This window comes from Acinonyx jubatus, chromosome C2 (assembly GCF_027475565.1).
Source record: "Acinonyx jubatus isolate Ajub_Pintada_27869175 chromosome C2, VMU_Ajub_asm_v1.0, whole genome shotgun sequence".
In the NCBI taxonomy this organism is placed as follows: Eukaryota; Metazoa; Chordata; class Mammalia; order Carnivora; family Felidae; genus Acinonyx; species Acinonyx jubatus.
The window spans coordinates 9,278,106-9,300,915 of NC_069384.1; the positions used below are offsets into that span (position 1 = coordinate 9,278,106).

A 22,810-nucleotide genomic window follows, 5' to 3' on the forward strand; every position below is an offset into this window, starting at 1 on the left:
ACATTTGGCGCATAAATGTTTACAATTGTTAAGTCTTCTTGGTGGATAGACCCCATGATTATGATATAATGCCTTTCTGCCTCTCTTGATACAGTCTTTATTTTAAAATCTAGATTGTCTGATATAAGTATGGCTACTCTGGCTTTCTTTTGTTGACCATGATAGCATGATAGATGGTTCTCCATCTCCTTATTTTCAATCTGAAGGTGTCTTTAGGTCTCAAGTGGGTCTCTTGTAAACAGCATATAGATGGATCTTGTTTTCTTATCCATTCTGTTAGCCTGTGTCTTTTGATTGGAACATTGAGTCCACTGACGTTTAGAGTGAGTACTACCATTACAATGCTTGTAGAGTTGGAGTTTCTGGTGGTGTTCTCTGGTCCTTTCTAATCTTTGTTGCTTTTGGTGTGTATGTATGTATGTGTGTATGTATATATATATATATATATATATATATATATATATATATATATATTTTTTTTTTTTTTTTTTTTTCATCTTTTCTCCCCTCAGAGAGTCCCCCTTATAATTTCTGGCAGGGCTGGTTTAGTGGTCACAAACCTCTTTAATTTTTGTTTGGGAAACTTTTTATCTCTCCTTCTATTTTGAATGATAGCCTTGCTGGATAAAGACTTCTTGGCTGCATATTTTTCTGATTCAGCACATTGAATATATCCTGCCACTCCTTTCTTGCCTGTCAAGTTTCTGTGGATAGGTTTGCTGCAAATCTGATCTGTCTTCCCTTGTAGGTTAGGGACTTTTTTTCCCTTGCTGCTTTCATATTCTCTCCTTGTCTGAGTATTTTGTGAATTTGACTATGATATACCTTGTTGATGGTTGGTTTTTGTTGAAACTAATGGGGGTCCTCTGTGCTTCCTGGATTTTGATGTCTGTGTCTTTCCCTAGGTTAGGAAAGTTTTCCGCTATGATTTGCTCACATAACCCTTCTACCCCTATTTCTTTCTCTTCCTCTTCTGGGACCCCTATGATTCTGATGTTGTTCCTTTTTAATGAGTCACTGATTTCTCTAATTCTTAAATCGTGCTCTTTTGCCTTAATCTCCCTCTTTATTTCTGCTTCATTATTCTCCATAAGTTTGTTCTCTATATTGCTGATTCTCTGTTCTGCCTCATCCATCCTTGCCACCGTGGCATCCATTCGTGATTGCAGCTCAGTTATAGCATTTTTTAAATTTCATCCTGACTAGTTTTTACTTCTTTTATCTCCGCAGAAAGGGATTCTAGTCTATTCTCAACTCCAGCTAATATTCTTATTATCATGATTCTAAATTCTGGTTCAGACATCTTGCTTGTATCTGTGTTGGTTAAATCCCTGGCTGTCGTTTCTTCATGCTCTTTCTTTTGGGGTGAATTCCTTCATTTCGTCATTTTGAAGGGAGAAAAGGAATTAATGAGGTATAAAAATTAAAATTAAAAAATAGTAAAATCACAAAATTGAAAACACACACACAAAATCGAGTAAATGACTAGGTGTGTTTGGTCTGGGTGTTGAAAGTAGTTTGATAGATTAGAGAAAAAAGGTGGGGGGGGGAAGAACAAAAAAAGGAAATCATTTGAAAATTTGAAAAAGTGAGTACACTGAAGGAGAATAAAATAAAGTGATGGAAGTAAAAGAGAGTTTGAAATAATTTACATACAAGTAAAAAATATAGTAAAAAATTAAATATTTTTAATAAAAATTGAAAATAAAAATGAATTTTTTCTCTTTCTGTATTCAAGAAAAAGAAGTGAAAAAGAGAAAAAAAAAAGAAAATTGAATAGGTGGACCTGCTAACAGATTGAAATACAACTGAAATTGCTTTGTTTTCCCCTAGAATTCAGACTATGAAGTACTTTATAGTCCAGAAACTGAGCAGGTCGTGAGACTTGTGTTCCTGAAGAGTGAGGTGGGCCCAGTTGGGCAGGGCTTAGTGTAATGGCTCTGTTCTCCACTAGATGGCGCTGCTAGCCTACTGAGGTGGATTGTTGTGATGCCCTAGGTGCATTTGCGCAGGCGTGGGAGCAGTGAAAATGGCGTCACCCAGCTACCCAGTCTCTAGTATCGGAACTCTGTTCTCCCGGATCAGCAACCACGCACCTGTCCTCTGTCTTCAACTTTTGTCCACTCCCCACTTTTTCAGTGGCCATGACCAAGTCCCAGGCAGTACCTGTGTCCCAAATTTTGTCTCAGATGTGGCTGTTTTCCCCTTACTTCTGAAGGACTGCGGCTTGGACCTGTTCTGCCCCTCTGTGGGAGGGTCTCACTGAACAATGGCTGAATGCCAGCTGCACTCAGGAACGCTCGCTTGCTGGACCCTGTTGCTGCCGGTGCCCCGAGACTGTGGCCAGGTGCCAGCCTGCCTCAGGAAAAGTTTGCAAGATAGTGTAGCAGCAGCGTTTCAGGGATTATGGGAAATCACAACACACATCTGGCACCAGGCTTCGCCCTTAACGACCGTGTTCCAGCACCAGCAAATGTGGCCATTCTCTGGGGTCTGCTGGGCCCAGGTTGCCTTGCAGTCTCTACCAAATGTCCTTCCAGCAGTGGAAACGCTTCTCCCCGCGTGGCCGGTGAACCTGCCAGACCCCACTCTGTTCCTAGGGATTCACTGTTCCCACCAGAGCACCTCCAGGTATGGAGCTGCGGAGTTGCAGACTCTGTGCTCCCCTTGTTTACGGTCTTAATGGAATTTAAACCCTCTGCTTTCTCCTTTGTTAGTTTAGTCCCTGAGGCTGTTTCCACTTTTCCACTTTCTGTCCAGCTGCTTTTGGGGAGGGGTGCTTTTCCTGTATCCCCCCTCCCCCTCCCCCTGTCTCTGTCCTCTCTTTGCCCACAAAAGCAGCTCCCTGCCCACCGGGACTTCTCATTCCCCAAGTTCACCTCTCCGCGCCGCATACCTGCTGAATTCTGTGGTTCAGGTTGTGCAGATTGTTGTGTTAATCCTCCAATCAGTTTTCTAGGTGTGCAGGATGGTTTAGTGTTGGTCTGGCTGTATTTCAGGGGTGTGAGACACACACAAAACTTCCATGCTTTTCTGCCATCATCTCTATTTTTAGTTTTTAAAGGAACCTCATACTGTTCTCTATATTGGCTGCATCAACTTACATTCGTAGCAACAGTGCATAAGAATTCCCATTTCTCTACATCCTGCCCAGCATTGTTTTAATCTCTTGTGTTTTTGATGATCATCATTCTAACAGGTTGAGGTAGTATCTCACGACTTTGATTTGCATCTCCCAGGTGATGAGTGATGTTGAGTACCTTTTAATATACCTGTTGGCCATTGGTATATTTTCTTTGGAAAAACGCCTATTCAAATCCTTTGCCCATTTTTTAAATGGATTATTTGTTTTTTTGTGGGTATTTTTGCTATTGTGTTGTATAATTTTTTAATATATTTTTGATATTTACCTCTAACCATCTATCTATCTATCTATATATATAGATATATGGTTTGGAAATATTTCTCAGTCTGCAGGTTGTCTTTTCATCTTGTTGATGGTTTCCTTTGCTGTACAAAAGATTTTTAATTTGATGTAGTCCCACTTGTTTGTTTTTTGTTTGGTTGTTTGTGCTTTAGATATCATGTCAAAAAAATCACTGCCAAGAGTAGCGTTTTTTATTAAGTTTATTTATTTATTTTGAGAGAGAGACTGTGTGTGTGAGCTGGGGAGGAGTAGATAGGCAGAGAGAGAGGGAGAAAGAGTATTCCAAGCAGGCTCCGTGCTGTTAGCACAGAGCCCAACATGAGGCTCGAACTCACTAATGATATCGATTTCTGAGCCAAAACCAAGGGTTGGATGCTTAACCACCTGGGCGCCCTATGGTTTCTGGTGTTACATGTAAATATCTTTAATCCATTATGAGTTAATTTTTGTGAGTGGTGTAAGGTAGAAGTCTAGTTTCATTTTTTTCCATGGGACTATGCAATTTTCCCACCACAATTAAAAAAAAATGTTTGTTATTTTGAGAGACAGGGGCAGAGAGAGAGGGAGACAACGAACCCCAAGCACTCTCCACACTGTCAGCCTGAAGTCCCACATGGGTCTCAATCCCACAAACTTCCAGATCACAAGCTGAGCCAAAATCAAGGGTCGGACACTCATTCCTTTGAGCTACCCAGATGCCCCCCAGCCCCATTTTTTGAAGATAATGTCTTTTCTCCATTGAGTATTCTTGGCTCCTTCGTCAAACATGCTTGGGTGTGAGGGCTGTTCTTGAGGCCACCATGGTGGCTATCCCTGTGGCGCCCTGGAATTGGTTTCAGGCCTCTGTATTCAGAGGGACTCAGGGAAAAGGGGTGCTGCTTATACTTGTTGGGAACACTGTGGACTTGGAGGAAGACGTTCTCTCTGCAGTTGGTATGAACCAGTATCAGGGCTGTGTCTGAGAGGCTGGACTCCATGGCTGAAGAGGGAATCAGCTGTGCCCATGCTAGGCTGGAGAAGAGTTTCTGGAAGACTGGGGATCTGTATTACCCATAACACTGGTGAGGCAGCTGAACTGGGAGATGATGGTCTAAGGGCCCTTAGCCCTGTCCTTAGGACCCACCTCACTGTTTGTTCTAGAGCAGTATTGCCAAGGTTAGAAAAACCACCATTTCTGTATATTTCTGGTGAATATGTAACATACTATTACCTCTTTGCAGAGGAATTAGTTCCTGTATGTTTTTTTTTAATTTTATTTTTTAATTAAAAAAAATGTTTATCAATTGTGAGAGAGTGAGAGAGCATGAACATGTGTTTTATAATTTTTTAATTTTTAAAAAATGTTTTACCAATTTTGAGAGAGTGAAAGAGCATGCACGTGCACACATGCAGGGGAGGAACAGAGAGAGAGAGTCCCAAGCAGGCTCCACGCTGTCATTGAAGAGCCTGACACAGGGCTCGATCTCACGAACCATGAGAACGTGATCTGAGCTGAAATCAAGAGTCTGATGCTTAACCGACTGAGCCACCCAGACACCCGATGACTAGGTAATTGTAAATGCTGGATAGAAAGGTCAAGTGCAGCCGTAAGTAATGCAGTTGACAAAAGTGTCACCTGTCACACAAGAAAAAGTATATGGTTCTATATTTTAAAACTTTAGGTTTTTAAGTCCAATATTCCAACACTGATTTGACTTTGATGCTCAGGAAGGGGATGGAACGTACAGATGGAGCCTCATGTCTAGGGTTTGGGATCATCCGTGGACCTGGAACACCTTTTATTTTGTAGGCATTGTTTTCTGCACAGTCTGGACAGAAGTCAGTCACCATGAAGGCGGGGGAGTGGGAAGCTCTGCAGTGTAGTGAACAGACTAGGAAGACCACAGATTCTTTTCTTTTCCATTGAAGAGCAACACAGGTATTGAGAGAGAAAGGATGCTACTGTCTAATCGGACCTCCTTGCTAGGGGTCGTGCCACACATGCTTCGTTGTTCACTGGCTGTGGACATAGCAGCTTCTCACAGACTACTAGGGTTTTCCACAAAAGACTCGTGTGAGGTTAACCGGGGAGAGGACAACTAGACTGGCAACAGTGCCAGGGCACTCAGCTTCCCTAATCAAGATCCACATCGACACACGCATGTCTCTGCGGTGGAAACGACTGCCAGTTACGGAGTTAAGACCTTATCTGCCTTTTGCCCCTTTTCCATATTAATAAGATTTGGAGATTCTTTTCAGGAAAGTGTCTGTAACTTTTGTTTAAGGGACAGAATGACACTGGCAGACATTTCAGGCCATTTATCCATGAACTCTGTCTTCCCCTTGACCATCTTAATGCCTCCTACCTACCAAACCTGGCAAGAGAGACCATCTGACTCCAGGCTGTTTGTAGTCCTCCCCTGAAAGGAAACACTTTGTATGTAAGTTGATGGCACCGCTTTCCACACGTTTTCCTCGGGAGCTCCACAGTCCAGGCAACTGTGGCACCTAGTCCTCTGCAGTAATGTTTCGGGAAAAGGTAGGCATGGACTCCCCATTGTGGATTCTCCGAATTGCTTCAGAAAGAATCAGACTGATATCCGCAGTCTCTATCTTGGGACACTGCGGCTTCTGCATGCCATGAGGGACAGTATTCATCACCACCACCTCATCATTGGAGGACTCCTCACTCAGGCAGGGTCCTCTGCAGACAGGATGCCTTCAGTGGCCATGACATAGATCTTGTAAACCCTCTCTCTTTCAGTGTCTCCGCAGAAGCAACACATCTTCCTGCATCATCCATAATGTCATCCACCATGTAGTGTGCCCACCATCATCTCTGACTACAGTTATCGGCAGCTTGTCTTTGGCCATCATCAGCGGCAACTCCAGATCTGGGTGGACAGTAGCATTTTTGACTACTGGGGGAGAATGACGACCTTCATCCATGTCCCGCTCTGTACCCTGGGCTTCTGCGTGGATTACAGCTAACCCCAGATGGAGTCTCTCAGCATATGACTGACTGGGCAGCATCAGGAGACTTTGCTACAATGACTGCATTCCTGTAATTCAGAATTTCTTCCTGGTTATACTGCAACACAAAGGGTGAGGCTCTAAGGTTGTACATGGGAAAGCTGCAAACGCCTTGTATTTACTTTTGATGAAGATCTTTGGTGATCATGTGAGTTAAACCTGCTTTTGCCAGAATGTTCGCCAAGAATTTACACACAATGGAATGAACCCCTCTTCCTCACCTTGCTCTGCTTGCTCTAGGGGACATAAGGGATGACTCTAGTAATGTTCCTGGCACGGGCTGTCTTCAGTGCCTAAGCCATGCTCAGTAACTCCATCACAGCTGTATTCACATCTCTGGTTCTTGTCTGTATAATGAAAATATCTTGGCCATGAATAGATTCTTTTATTTCAAGTCTTGCTTCTCCATTGGTCTCTTGATAGACCACAGATTTCCCCAGTTCAGCACCCAGATGCCCAAGGCCACCTAGGACTGGGGCAGAACTTACACTCACTGCGACCCGGCCTTGTAGCCACCTCAGAGCCAGTAGGACCTGTCTATGGAAATGAAGGACATGCATCTATTCCTGGAAGGGAAATTTTTTTTTTTTTTTGGGGGGGGGTGGAATTGATCCTACAGATACCCTCCCTGGGGTACAAAATGACAGCAGGGCAAGGATGTTCTTTAAAAGCTCCCAGCCAAGTTGTTGCAAAGGTCACAAAATTATCCAGCAAGATGATAACGGTTGTAATTTTTCTAAGTGATACATTACAAGTTGTTTACCGTCATCAAAAGTACAAGTGTTTGATCTGAACACGGCATGGCTGTGTCTGTAAATTCTTTTGGGTCCTAGTGTCTGTGTATGCAGTACTTGTTGGTAGACAGTGCCCTCTGGTGGTTTAGTGGCCAAACTACATGGCGTCTGGATCCATTTCTGTGACCATCATACAAAGTACCACAAGCTGGGGCTTAACAGAAAGGTATTTTCTCACAGCTCTGGAGAGCAGAAGTCCAATATCAAGGTGTTGACGGGGTCGTTCTCCCTCTTAAAACTCTAGTAAAGAATCCTTCCTTGCCTCTTCCAGCTTCAGGTGGTCACTGGCACTCCTTGGGATTCCTTGGTTTGTGGTTACATCATCCCAACCCCTGCCTTCTCTTCTGTGTCCTCCTCCTTTTTTTATAAAGACACCAGTCATTGGACTTAGGGCCCTTCCTGATCTAGCATGACCTCATCTTTTTTTTTTTATGTTTATTTAGTTTTGAGAGAGAGAGACACAGACAGTGAGTGAGCAGTGGAGACATAATTGCTGAGTGTGTGTGTTCCTTGCCTTTGACTGAAGGCAAAGAACTTTCTGAACTCTTTGTTCTTCAAGAGCAATACTTTGGTACAACTGGTAATCCTAGGGAGAGCTGCCAGGAAGAAATGCCAGAGGTTTTTACCTGGGGGATCTTTAAGGTAATCTGCCAAAACTTACATTGAGTCACCAATGTGGCCAAACTGCTAAGTAAACAAGGAACATGGGGATCTTACTTTCCCGGGGCTACCATAACAAATGATTACAAACTGTACCCAGTTAAAACAACAGCGATCTAGTCTCTTGAAGCTCCAGAGGCCTGAAATCAAGGTGCTTCCAGGACTGTGCACTCTCTGGTTTCTAGGGAAGACTCTTCCTTACCTCTTCCACCTTCTGGTGGCTAAAGGTGTTTCTTTGCTTATGGCTACATCAGTCCACTCACTGCTTCCATGTTCACAGGCCTCCTCTTCATCCTCAAAACTTCCTCACCTCTGTAAATAAGGGTACATGTGATGGCATCGAGGACCCTCCAAGATAATCCAGGATGGGTTCCACTGCTTGAAATCCCAACTTAATGCATTTGTGACAATATAGAGTAACATTTATTCTTTTGCCACATGTGTTAATCAGTCTAGAATCTCCAGAGAAAACTGAACTGATAGGGTGTGTGTGCATACACATGCTTAGAGGAAGAGAGGGAAAGAGTGAGCGAGAGAGATTTATTTTAAAGAATTGTAAGGAATGACTTACAATTATGGAGGCTGACGAGTCCAAAATCAGCAGGGAGGCCTGCAGGCTGGAGATTCAGGGAAGAGAGAATCAGGGAGATTCAGGCCAAAAAGCATCTGTAGAGTAACATCAGCAAGATGGCAGAGTAGGAAGTCCTATCCCTGGTTTACCCACAGAAACACCAAATTGATGGAGGTCCTGAATCTACTTAATAAGTTGCAGTCTTCCAGAGGAGCACAAACCAGAGAGAAGCTATAGTGAATGGAGGAAATGGAAAAAGCAGTGTCCTCAGGAAATGTTGGTTTTAGATGGGGTTAGAGGGATTTGAGGCAGGAAGGGAGGGCATAGGTGCAGGTGGAGAGGCAGGAAAACAAATATGTGCTCTGGAGATCCTGGAATATTCTAGGCAGGTGATAGGTTTTAGGCCAGCCTTATGAATTGCAGGTAGTGAGGTTCCACTAACCTGACTAGATCACACAGAGAGAGGAGGGTTGGAAGACGATGCCCATGTTGTTGACCAGTACTTCCAGACCCCCACACTCCTTGCATAGGAAGTCAAGCAGTGCATGGCTGCTCTGCAGGTCATGGATGTCAGGCAGGGGGAAGCATGGTTGGGAGCATCATGTTCCCCGAGACCTGCTGGCACAGAACACCCATGATGGTGAAGCCTAGTTGGGCCCAGTCACCAGCACCACATGGCTGTAGGTCTACTAGGCTGAGCGAGGCATTAGAGTGCAGAAAGCAGACATGGTAAGACACTTGGGGTGTGCTGTGGGCCCCGTGCATTGGCACAGGTGTGTTCTGGTATCTGGGGATGTTACCCCTAGAGCTAGAGGCCCTGCCTCCATCACCCATCAAAGAAGGGGCCAAAGGTTCCAGATGGTTCCCTAATGATGCTATACCAGGTCTGTCTCTCCCAGGTCTGTATCTTAAACCCAACCAGAACTCCCCACTCTTAGGATCCTTCCTCTGAGCTCAGCAATGGTTCAGGACGGACTGATGTGCTCCTCGGAAAGAAAATGGATAGTCATAGGCTAATAGGAGCTAGAGATTTATGGTAGTAGAACTAAACATATTTTGGGAAAACCCCATCAGGAAGAAAGGAATATAGCCATTGTGTTGGGAATGTGTCCTTCTTCCTCTGTAGAATGGGAAAGTTTGCCTTCTTCTAAGATGCAGTGAAACTGGTTGTACAGGGAAGTGCTTCTGAGGACACAGATCCCCTGCTTTCTCAGTAGAAACTCAAGAGAGAGATACAGAGAATGAGGTCCTGTGCTGGGACTTGGGTGTGGGCAGGACTCCTCCCTCAGTGTGATTCCCAGTGGGCCCCGAGTGGGAGGGAATGTTTGTGAAGCTCACTGTGGCTGAGGAATTGCTTGGGATGTCTGCTTTAATGGTTATAAATACTTATGTTTGTTAAAAGTGCTTATATTTGGTGTAGACCAAGGTTTTAGTTAATAAGTGTTATATATAATTTGGTGTTATTTTTAAGGTATCAAGGAAAAGAGATCTCTGTGATACTGGGATACATTTCCAAACCAGCAGTTGACATGCTATTGTTTTGTCCTAGACATTGATGCTCCTCATGGGTCAGTTTAGAAAAGCCAGATAACAGAGAGAAAATTAATAGCCCTTTTGAAGGGAAAGACTTTAGGTTGTTTAAAGTTTATTTATTCTGAAAGAGAGAAAAAGAGAAAGAGCAGGGGAGGCGTAGAGAGAGAGAGAGAGAGAGAGAGAGAGAGAGAGAGAGAGATCTGAAGTGGGCTCTGTGCTGATGGCAGAGTCCCATGTGGGGCTCATGAACCTTGAGATAACGACCTGAGCCAAAGTAGACGCTCAACTGACTGAGTCACTCAAGCGCCCCTGAAGGGAAAGACATAAAGTATGGACCCAACCCTTGCTTGCAGGGCCCATCAGTTCTCATTTCTGTCAGCCAGAAATCCCTGGTGAAGACTTAAAAATAATCATGAGAGGAGGAAGTCTGTACAACATGGATGCTTCTGTGAAGGGAGGGAGGTAATGGGCATTCACGGAGGCCTCCAGGAGCCAGGCTGGGTATGGGGCAGTAAGAAGCTCCCCTCAGGGCCCTGGATCTGTCAGGCCCCAGTCTGGGGACGCTGACAGGGGGCACTTTGCATCGCCCTTGTTTTCAGCCTGTTCACCTGTATTAGTCATTTACTCTTCATGGAAATCCTATGACTTCCCCAGAATTGTACACTTAGGAGACCGATGTACAGCAACATGCAGGATTTTGCTCAAGGTCACCCCATAAGGTGGCAAGGCCAGGACGTTTTTGTTTCCAGATGTTTGTCTTTAAAGCTTTGAAAGAGGTATGTGGAAAGACTGGGACTGTAGACACCCATGTATCAACCAAACCAGATTCATCTATGACGAGTATTTTACTATCCTCTATGTTCTCTAGAGATCTTTCTGGACCTTGTTAATGTTACAAACTTGGTGACACGTTATCTGTACATGAATAGTGCATTCGCCTTGAGGAGATTTGACAGTAATTCATATTCATTGATACCAATCCATATTTCCTTTTCTCCCGTGTCTCAGGTTGTCTTATGGATGCATTGTAAGAGCCTACTTCCCTTTCACAACTTGAAATTGTTTTTCCCCAGTGAGTTTGATATTTAAAGAGACCACAGAATGTCTTTTTGTGGTGGGGTGCACATGTCATAGTAGAGGCTGATAAAGTATGCTAGCAAGGGAAGTCCATCCCCATTCATGGGTTTATATATCATCGTTGGTAACTTTAAAGCTACAACAGCAGATATGAGTACGCCCAACAGAAGCCATTGGCCTGCAAAGGCAAACACATTCACTCTGTGGCTCTTTCACTAATATTTATCAACTCCTGTGTTAAAATGTCCCTTCTCTTGACCTAACTTAGCTTCTGTTAGTTTTTTGGGCTGGTTGGCAAGCAATAAGCTGCACACGTGGACATTTACTTATAACTCTTTATTCATCTATGATGTTCATTCACTATTGTCATTAAGTCCACTTTTCCTTCTCATATATCACAGAAGACTTCACAGAAATAGTAGCTAATTCAAGGTGAGTACTTGATACAAATAAAGGTTCTTTCTTTCTTTTCTTTGACAAGGACATTGCTGATAGTGTAATCTCATGGTCAAATCATGGAGGTATCATAATGGGACCCATGGAGGGAACTGAGGGGGGGGCCCATTGTTCAACTTTCTTCTCCATTACAAACTCCCCGTGAGGTCCCTTAGCATTTGAGGGCAAAAGGGCCAAGTAGACAGGAGTCTCTGCTCCTTCTTCTGGGCTTTTAATGGCTGTAGGTCCACCCATGTCTGTTCTCACCCACCCAGGGGAGCAGGCATTCAGGAGGATCCTGTCTCCCCTCCTCTGCTCACTTAGTTTCCTGGCATGGATTCTGGACAGGACCGTGACACCAATCTTTGACAGTCCATATGTGAATGCCCTCATATCAGGCCAGCCCTCCTTTGTCTGTACCCTGTTCTTTGTGTCTTCCACAAACTTGTTCATGAGTCCCACCAGCTCCTCCTCTGTGATAGTCTCACTTCTGAACTTCTGCTGCATTCCTGGGTTGCAGTTCTTAAGAGCTACTAAGCTCATTATGCTAGACACATTGACCACTCTGCCTAAAAAAGAACACAAGTAGTTACGTAGAATGGCATGCACAATAATGATGAATACCACAATCCCTTGGATTTGTCTATTTGGGAGACAATTACCAGTTTGCTAGGAGTGTGAATGTAGTCTTCCTATATAAGTGAAGGACACAATACAGTCTTGAACCTTGTAACACTCATAATGTCTCAGAGGACGTCAGAAAAATGATCTAATGGGGAGTGCAGTGCCTAGATGTCCCATAAGGAAAAGACAGCTCCTTATACAGGAATGTGCTCCAGAAAGTAAGTAGGTGCTCACTGCAATCATGAGTAGAGAGACACTTTTCTTCACAGGTCCCCTTTGGGACCATCTTAACATCTTATGGTCCCATGGCCAGTGCTCTATGAATGAATGTGTATCAACCAACAAACAACTGATCAGTTTATTGATGACCTTTTGAAGGAGAGCACCTGCATAGGTTTTGTGGGCTGTCTTTCTGCTGTAACCAGGTAAAAACAAATCTCCTCAGTGGGCTAAGGTGCATGCTATTTACTCTATGTTGGGATTTCATCAACTCAGGAGCAGTGAGAACACACCAGGCAATAAGGTCATGGAGAGGGGCAACGGAAGAGTCACGTGTTAAAGAGATGGTATAAAAAGAAATGCTACAACATGGATGAATCTTGATAACATTACCCAAAAGAAAGTGGCCAGTCACAAAAGACTATTCATTATATGATTCTCTATATATGGGATGTCCAGAAAAGTAAATGTTCAGGCAGAAAATAGATTGGAGGTTGCTTAGGGCAGTGGGAATGCAGAACCAGAGTGCTGATGCTAAGGGTCCAGGTTCTCCTTGGGGTGATGACAGTGTGCTAATCTTGAAGCGGTGATTGCTCCACACCTCTGTCCATTTACTACACTGAATTGCATACCTGAAATGGGTGAAGTGTATGATGTGTGAATTTTATCTCAGTAAAGTGGTTAAAAGTGTTAATCACATAGTTCTCACTAATTCTTTTTCAAAAATATAGTTATTATTCATAAATGTGAACTTACATTGACATGTATAAATAGTTTACTATTTTTCCATCTACATGAGTATCTTTAGCCTAATAGAAAGATTATGAGAATTTACAAACAATAAGAGCTTCAATAAATTAGGAAACTATCCCTATTTTATGTAAATATCCGGGAAAGACAGTCATGGTCACTTAACTCTGAGCTCCATCCCACTAAGGAATGTCAGTGCCATACAAGTTCAGTGGGAGAGATAATGCATGACCCCGTGACTCTCATTGGTGGTGTTTACAGATAATTAAAATGATTTCTAGAAAGTACCTTATTAATGTAACAGTTTTCTAACATAAACACCTTTTAGAAAGGGGTCAGTTATTCCAGTCCTTCCTTTCATCTAAAACATGTTAAGTGTCACTTTAACGGAACTTATGTGTTAAATGGTTCAGTAAGCACCTCTCATGTTTGATTACTTAACTAATTAGATTTATTTTATTTTAAAAATATCATCTGCCTGTCTCAAAATAAAAATAATACACATTAATGTTTCAAAATTGCAAAACACAGAAGTTTATGAAATAAGACAGGGGCAGAGGAACCCACCCTGGGTAACTGGTATACCAGAAAGACAGCAACATTTACTCATAGGGGCTTGGAGCCATTTTCTTATGTACCTTTACTATAGACACTAGATGGAGAAACTCTACAAACTTTCTGCAGGCTGTGTATAATGTATAATGAATTGATGCCCTCTTGTCTATTCTGTATTGTCTATCTCAGGAAGTCTAGAATCACCTGTGAAAACGCTTACTTGTGTATTTCAGGGAGTCTGACAGGGAGTAAAAGGTTTTGTAGGTAAATTCCTCATAGTAGATGCTGCAACCATTCCCTCAACCCAGGCCTGTCCCCTGCACTGACCACATTTGCAAGTGGCAGGCTGGCTGTCAGCGGGCTTCACCTCAGAGCTGGGTGAGATGATAGACCCTTCTGGTGTGACAGCTCAGGACAGGAAACACAACTGCAGGAATAGGAAGTACTTATGGAGTTTATACAGCCAAGTGTCTGATCCAAACATTTAGTCTCCAGAGTAGACTCATGGCTTTCATGTGTCATTTTGAGAACTCTGCGCTGGAATGCACGCAGCCCGTGCGCTACGAAGTTTAAGGGTGGGGTGCCTGGATGGCTTAGTCAGTTAAGCAACTGATTCTTGATTTCAACTCAGGTCATGATCTCATGGTTCGTGGGTTTGAGCCCCACGTTGGGCTCCGTGCTGACAGTTTGGAGCCTGCTTGGGATGCTCATTCTCGCTCTCTGCCCCTCCCTCACTCGTGCCCTCTCTGTCAAATATAAGTAAGTAAACTTAAAAGAAAAGAAGTTTATGGACCATCCATAAGACCTTGTGATAAGGGTGTGTGAGTGCATTTGAGTGTGTCGTATGTCTGCATGTGAGTGTGTGCGAAAGAGACTGGATGTGTGACTGTAAGTGTGTGACCTGTATGAGGTAGCGTGTAAAGGAATTGCCCCGTCACAATCAGTGTGAAAGCATGTCACCCAGATACGAAAGGACTCTTGTTCTGGTGGGGCTGGCGTGTGTCTCAGGCTTATAGTCTATCCAGGCCATTACTCTGTATGTGGCCAGGGATCTATTTAGGAACATCTCTCCCTCTCCAAACTTCAGTGTCCTAAGGCACAGCCACAGTGATCTCCACACCACAAGGTATTTTACACATCATCTCATCTGGGGTCACAAACTTCAAGGGCAGCATTTGACTCTCAAGGCTATTCAGAATCTGTGAGCCCAAGCTGGTTCTCATGACCTTTGATGATTTAACATTTGTCACATTCCCTGGAAGATCCATGTTTTCTAATATCAAGAGGACCAGTTCTTTAGTGTCTTGACTGATAAGGGTTTTTCAGAAAACACTTCAGGTTTTGAAATGTGCCTCCTGTGGTTTTCCCTGAGGTACCTGGGGGTCTTGCTATAAGGAATGCATTGGCCCAATAGAGCAGAGTCCTTTTATTTTCTGTTTCCCTTGCCTTACTGGGTAAGGCTTCATTTGAAGAAGGGATATGTAGGGAAAATGATTTGAGGACCTTGAGTAGTGGGAAGAACCACTAGTTTGGATGTCACATGACCTCGGTCTTCAGCCAGCTGTGCTTGTGACCTTGAAATCCATTATTCCTCCAGGTTCTTAATGGGGACCATATATAAAATGCCTAGCACATCACACCTAGAAATGTCCAGCCACCTATCCTTTCTAGAACCAATATGTCAGAGTGTGTGTGTGACTGAGATATGTTTACTATTATAATTTTCCCACCAAATTCCTCTAGTGGTTTTTCAGACTACGGGATATTGCAAAGCAGTACTTTCTCAAAGGAAGGTTGAGAACAACTTCTGTAAGGTTTCCTTGGTTACAGTAGCCTTAATAAGATCATATTTCTACCTACTATTTTAAGTTTATGTCTGATGAAAAGAGTGCTCATATTTTCAGTGTTTGTTCAATTCCTTAGAGTGCTTTCTGTCTTAATAGCTTTTTGAAATAAGTGTAATTTATGACAAAAAGAATAACAACAGCTTATCCTTTTAAAGAGAGTATCTTTCAAATTCAGGAATAGGATGAGAATGAAAAGATATGGAATGTTGGAAGGGATTTACATGACTTTGATACTAATTACATGCTTTAGACTGATTGGTGATGGGCACCTGGTTGTTGTAAATTCTAATCTTCGTTTTCTGCCTAAAATATTAACTACAACTGTTATTGAAGAAAGAATTAATATAGAAGAATTGCAGTGCCTGAGTGGCTCAGTTGGGTAAGCGTCTGACTCTTGATTTTGCTCAGGTCATGATCTCATGGTTCATGAGTTCAAGGCCTCTTTGGGCACTGCAGTGAAAGCATGGGGCTTGCTTGGATTCTCTCTTCTACTCTCTTTGCCCCTCCCCACTGGCACTCTCGCTCTCAAAATAAATAAATACACTTAAAAAAATATAAGGAGAGGGGTGCATGGGTGGTTCAATTTGTTGAGTATTGGTTTAGTTGATTAAAAAAAATAAGAAGAATCAGTAGGTACTATCTCTCAATATCCCTAAAGTCACAATTCTGTCTTTTGGTTTGTCCTTACGCACCTAAAAACAGAGCACACGTTGGCCTTTGCATGTGTTCTGACCCGCAGAGAACTGGTGGGTGTCATTGGAGATTGTTCTCTGTATCCTGGTTTCTGAAGTATGGGGGAGGAGGGACAGCATTTCCTTTGGCTGCCCTAGCTAGGACTTCTCCCAGATAGTCTCCCCAAAGAGGGTAATGTCCTGATAACATGAACCACTGTGGCTGCCATCCCCTCAAATAATGGAAGAACTCTCTTATTTCCAAAGGCAAGGGAACCCTGGTCTTACACTGAGAATGTAGCTTGCATTTTCATGGCCATGAGTCTAGTTTTCCTGAGGCAAGATCAATATTTGATTAGAGCCTGCCTTAGCAAATGCAGAACACTCATTCCTCATTCTGGTCTGAGGCCAATACACAGCAAGCAGTGACACTCTGCAGTCAGTGAGAAAACAATCAGCCACAAGGGTGATTTTTGCCTTTAAGGTGGTGGATGTGATGCTGGCACACAGAACTCATCCCACATCCACATTGTGGTGAGTAAAGGAGTTGGGGGACATTTGAGAGCTGCCCTTTGAGTGCCAGAGAAGCCAGTGGTAGAAGAAGTGATGGAAGTTTCCAGGAATGAAGAGGGAATGGGGACAGAACTGAGGGTAAACTGTACACGCACGTACTCATTCAAGCCAGACACCCTAATCTTTCTAAAAGTGTCGGCTTATTTAGTCAGTGTACTGAATGGGTGGTGGTTCCCCATCACATTAACGTGGGGGTAAATATTGCAGTAGTTAACAACCAAGGAATTGTGGCAGTTTGTTTTGTGCAAACAATGATCAAGGTGAAGGGAGGTTGATGGGCCTGGACTTTGGCAGGTCTGACAAGACAGATCCCTACAAGTTGTGCTCAGGCTGCCTTTGATCCTGAAGGACTTTTGGGAGTAAGTGAGCACTCAGGGAGTAGAGAGAATAACCATAAAGGAAAAGAGAAAAAAACAGTGTCTCTAGGAAGGTTTCAATTGTCCAGAAACAACAGCTGAGTCTCTGTTGGAGGAGAGTTGGGATGCAGATAGCTTGGGGGACAAAATCTATAGGACAACTCTAGGACCTGGTCAGTGACAATCAGGAGGTGGGCATGGTGACCTCATTTTTCATGGTGGGTGGATGGAATGGTCCGTGACCAGGATGATATTAGGAAAGCACAAGTGTTATCTGGACATGTTTTAGATATTTGGATGGGGGTGAGGGTGAGGGGCAGGAAGGGTCAGATTTGAGGAGGGAAGGGAGGGCATCCTGAGGAGTAGAAGAGACAGGAAGAGAATGTTCTATGGAATGTCCTAGGCAGGTGATAGATTTTAGGGGAGCCTGACATGTTTGGATAGTGAAAATTCCACTAGCCTGCATTAAATCCTCAGAGGGAAAGGGAGAAGAAAGGGTCCAGGAAGGAATCCCCAGGGAAGTGCACCTGTGAGGGGCACACAGTGCAGAAAAGGCCTCTGTGAGGAGAGTTTGAAATGAAGATGTGAAGGAGAAGAAAGAGCCAGTTGTGAAAGGCCAGCAGGACAGAAGGCACTGATCACTGCTGGACACGTGGGTACAGAGTCCTGAAGAGAAGGGCACCTGTGCAGGTGGGGACACAGCAGGGCGAGGGAGCAGGGCCTGTAGATGGGGTCAGAGAGTTGGGGGCCAGATCATTCCAGAAACAGTACCGCTGTAAGTTGTCACACCTACCTTGTGGTTTCATTAGAGGCAGCAGTTCTGTGCACACGTCTCGAGTACCCAGGAAGTTTGTTTTCAATGTCAGTTGCGCTTGAATATGTAAGGGGGTGGGGTCACTACCTTGTAGGGGAGAAGGAGAATAGGTTAGTAAGTAGTAGCCTTGTGAAAATATTCCATGAAGTGACAATAACTTTTTTTATGTGCAAACTGGTGAATTTTCAGCAATTTCTGTGTTAGGTAACACCACTGTCTGGGTGTGAATTATTTGGCTGGTTGATGCTGTGCAGCTTTGTAAATGGGCACTATGTGGGGAGGCTAAAGGAAGGATGCACAATGGTATTTCTGTGTATCCTTGTTTAAATTTGTTGTTGTTTATCGCAAAATAGGTTAAATCTTTACCAAATGACTCAGATCCAATCAGAGAGACACTTGCAAAAACCTGGGTGACATCCCTGAGAGACAAATCTATGACAATGCCAAGGTCCTCTGGCTGGAAATGCTTGCAACTGCTGGAAGGTCCTGCTCTCCCTGTGTCTCCAGTCCATCTTCTTCCCTAGGGAGGCCCTCAGAGGTCTGGACCCCAGAGCAGCGGTTTAGACACCAGCCCCAAACCCACCCTGGCTGGTCCCCTAAGAGAGGTCTCCTGGCCTAAGAGTTCCCACGTTCTTACTATCAAAGGCAATGCCCGCGTTGTTGACCAGCACGTCCAGGCCCCCGTACTCCTTGCGCAGGAAGTCACGCAGGGCGCGGATGCTCTGCAGGTCATCGATGTCCAGCAGGTGGAAGCGCGGACTCAGGCCCTCGCCCTGGAGCTGCTGCACGGCCGCCCGTCCCCGCGCCTCGTCCCGTGCCGTGAGCACCACATCCCCGAAGAACTGCCGGCACAGGTTGCGCAAGGTGGCGAAGCCAATGCCCTTGTTGGCCCCGGTCACCAGCGCTACGCGGATGTGTGACGACATGACTGTGTGGATTGCTAGGGAGGCCCCGTGTGTGGAGCCGATGGTGCTGTGGGCCACACCGAGGGCTAGTGGTGCGGAGGCCTGGCCACAGTCAGAGATGCCAGTAGAACTATGTTCTTGGATCCAGCGCTGTGGCTCCTAGAGCTGAGGTCCCACCCCCAACCCTCCATGAAAGGAGGGGCCAGAGTTCCAGTAGTTTAATGAAGCTGTATCAAATCCATACCTACTGGGGCTGCACCCTGAGCCCAACCAGGACTGTGTCCTCTTAGGATGCTACGTCTGAGCCAAGTAATGGTTTGAGGTCAGCTGATGTGCTCCCCAAACTAAGGTGGTTGGCCCTGGGGTTAATAGGGGGCTAGTGATTCATGGTAGGCGAGTTAAAATTATTTTCGGAAACCCTCAAAAGTAAAAAAGGAGTACAGATATTGTCTTGGGAATGTGTCCTTCTTCCTCTGCAGAATGGGAAAGGTTGCTTTCTTCCAAGATGCAGTGAAGTTGCTTGCACAGGGGAACTGCCTCTGAGGACACAGTCCCTTTACTTTTTTCGGAGAATCTCAATAGTGAGGAACAGAGAATTAGGTCCTGTGCTGTGATGGGGGTGTGGACAGGGCTCCTCCCTCTGTGTGATTTTCAGTGGGTCCTGGGTGGGAGGGAATGTTTATGAAGCTCACTGCGGCCAACAAATTGTTTGGAATGTTTGATTTAATGGTTACATTAGCCCCTTTTTCCTGAAATCCCTACTTTTTGGTTCTGTTTAAGGTTACAGTTAATGTGTTATATATAAATAGGTGTTATTTTCAAAGTATCAAGGGGCTCTGTGGTGGGAAGCCATTGGCCCCAGTCAAGGTGAGTTTCTTTATCGGCTGTCCCTCTAGCCTTACTGGGCAAGAAATCACTTGAGGAACAGGATCCTCAGCATAAAATATTTGAGGACCCTGAGTAGTGAGAAGAACCATTAGGCTGGAAGCTAGATGAACTTGGTCTACATCAGGCTGTGCATGGGACCTTGAGATCTGTTTTTCCTTCCTGTTCTTGATGGGGACAATATACAAAATGCCTAGCACATCAAATGTAGTAATGTCCATACACCCCACCTTTCTAGAACTATAATATGTCAGAGTGTGGGTGTGTGAGGGAGGTGCCTTTACTGTGGTAATTCCCCCCTGCCAGCTGATTCCTCTAGTGATTTTCCAGACTATTGGACATTGAAAAGCAGTACCTCAAATCAAGGTTGATAACACCTTCTTTAAGGTTTACATAGTGTGTGTGCCTTAACAAGACTGTTTTGCTCCTAGAACTTTTACAGCTACTGTATGATGAACAAGAGTGTTCAGATTTCACAGGTGTGCTTGATTCCTCAGAATGGTCATTCCATAATATATTTTGGAAATAAATGCATATTATAATTTAATGAGAAAAAAGAAGAATAGCAGCTAATGAGCATTAAAGAGAATATTCTCCAAAATCAGGAAGAGGAATTCTGGGGGAATGAGAGGGAAAAGACATGGAATGTGGGAAGGGGTTTCCATGGCCCTGACATTGATTGATGGGTTAAGATAGGGGGTGGGCTCCTGGTCGCTGTAGATTCTTATATCTTCTGTGGCTAGATTATTTCAGAAACACTGTTTTTACAGAAAGCATTAAAAAGTAAGGAGAAGTTGGGCACCTGGGTGGCTCAGTCGGTTAAGTGTCCAAATCTTGATTTCGGTTCAGGTCACGATCTCATGATTCATCAGTTTCAGCTCCACATTAGATCTGGGCTGACATTGCAAAACTTGCTTGGGATTCTATCTCCCTCTCTCTGCCCTTCCCTTGCGCTCTCTCTCTCTCTCTCTCTCAAAATAAATAAAAAAGTAAGAAGAAATTTCTTTTAAAAAGAAATTTACATTTTTTTACATTTTTAAAAAAAAAGGTTTTTTTTTTTTACATTTTTTACATTTTTTTAAAAAAAGTAAGAAGAAGAAATCCACATCTATTATCCTTTGGTATCCTATCCATAAGGTCATCCTACTCTGATATTCTCCTTCCAAGGTAAACAACAAGGTAAACATTGACTTTTTGGATGTGTTCTGCCCCCACAGAGATCTGGTGCAAAACATTCAAGATTGTTTTTTGTATCTAAGGTTCTGAAGTATGGGGGAGGACGGACAGTATTTCCTTTGACTGCCCTAGCTAGGACTTCTCCCAGATAGTCTCCCCAAAGAGGGTAATGTCCTGATAACATGAACCACTGTGGCTGCCATCCCCCCAAATAATGGAAGAACTCTGCTATTTCCAAAGGGTTTTCTTGCCTTGCTGAGAATATAGCTTGCATTTCCATGTCCCTGAGTCTAGTTTTCCTGAGGCAAGATCAATATTTGATTAGAGCCTGCCTTAGCAAATGCAGAAGAACACTCATTCCTCATTCAGGTCCACGACCAAATACACAGCAGGCGATGACACTATTCAGGAAGTGAGAAAACAATCAGCCAGAAGTGATTTTTGCCTTCTAAGGGGGATATGTGTAGGATGTGTGGTGATGGCACAAAGAACTTGTCCCACATCAATGTTGCGGTGAGTAAAGGAGTCAGGGGAGATTTGAGAGCTGCCCTTTGTTTGAGGTGAACTCCGTGAACTCAGTACTGGTACAAATAGTAGAACTTTTTCAGACAGGACAGGGAAAGGGGGCAGAACTGAGAGTAAGATGTACCTGCATGTGCTCAATTCCAATCCACCAATCTTTATCTTTTGTGGAAAATCAGTCATGGGAACCCTCACTAAATGCAGTCAGGAAGCCGGCAGCGGGAGCAACTCATGCCCTACCACTCCCAGTCAACTGCAGTCCCAACAAGAAGAGAGAGAGACTTGACCAAGGGAGTTGCCCTTGCACATGAACACAACTGTACTACTCCAGACAGAGTGAAATATGCTTGTTTTAAGTCCCTGGAGCAACAGCCCAGCCAATGGAAAGCACTACACTTCTAAGTCCCAGTTTACTCCATTGGACTTTTAGTTTAAAACAGCCCTCCCAACTTACCCCTTTTCTCCTTAAAAACGTACCTGTCCTTTGTTCCCTGGACTTGCCTATAGTTCTGCCACAGCTTGGTTTTCCCGGATTGCAATTCTCTTTATTCCCGAAGAAACCCAACTTTGCTGGTGAAATAACTGGCAGGTTACATTTTTACAACTAACATTCCTTGGTGACACATGTGGGGATCCAGGGAAGATCCCCAAGGCCTCTTACTCTGGTGGGCAAGCAGGTGTGGTATCCATGGAGGTGTTTGGGCTCACTGCTTTCTCACCAACCATAGGGTTGGAGGGTAAGCTTTTCTCCTGGACTTCCAGCTCCATGCTTTTTGTCTGTGATTTCTTTCTCTCTTTTTTTAGATCTCTGAGAGTATTCATTTGGCCTTTGATTCCTTCTCAGAATCAAACTGTTCCTAACGGAACTCCTTTCTCGTTTGGTCTGATTCCTTTTGGGATTGGACTGCTCCTGTTGGAAAAGTACCAGTTTGAACTGCATTGGTCTTCGGTCCTATTCTGCTTTGGGATTGAACTGTTCCTGTGGGAATGGTACCATTTGGAGCTGCATAGGCCTTCTGTCTAAATTCTTTTCGGGACTGGACTGTTGCAGTTAGAACTGTGCCAGTTGTCAATGCACTAGCCTTGGGTCCAAGTTCTGTTTGGTACTGGACTATTCCTCTTGGAACCTGCTGGCCTCTGGTCTGAGTCATTCTGGAACTACGTTGTTCCCGGAAAACTGCTAAAGAAAATGGGATCCCCTGCGAGAAAATGCTTCGTGACACCCCTCCCCTTTGGGACTATGGCTCATTTTATGTTTAAAATCTATGGTTGTTCTGTAGGCACATTCCTAACTAAATGCACCGCCTTAAACAAAAGCATTTCAGGACTTGTTAACCTTAAAAGTAAAACTGCCAGTTAATTTACCAGGAACAGATGCATACATTCAAGGGTGAAGAGAACTGC

General features: G+C 44.1%; 2 protein-coding genes and 1 pseudogene across 2 annotated transcripts in view; 1 reads left to right on the forward strand and 2 right to left on the reverse strand.

Annotated features, from left to right (window-relative positions):
* Window positions 1–2,344: 2,344 nt before the first annotated feature.
* The window catches only part of SETD4 (SET domain containing 4), a 91,631-nt gene continuing 71,165 nt past the window's right edge, over window positions 2,345–22,810 (forward strand). Inside the window, exon 1 of the transcript XR_008297547.1 lies at window positions 2,345–2,631. The gene's annotated coding sequence lies outside the window, so the exon portion shown is untranslated. The remainder of the gene's footprint in view (window positions 2,632–22,810) is intronic.
* LOC106966976 (phosphoribosyl pyrophosphate synthase-associated protein 1-like) lies at window positions 3,649–7,220 on the reverse strand (annotated as a pseudogene).
* Window positions 11,396–18,979, reverse strand: LOC106966978 (carbonyl reductase [NADPH] 1-like). The gene is given in 4 exon segments (XM_015063152.3): window positions 11,396–11,632; window positions 11,634–12,078; window positions 17,898–18,005; window positions 18,556–18,979. Coding segments are annotated over 4 exon segments (876 nt in total). The 5' UTR covers window positions 18,845–18,979; the 3' UTR covers window positions 11,396–11,598.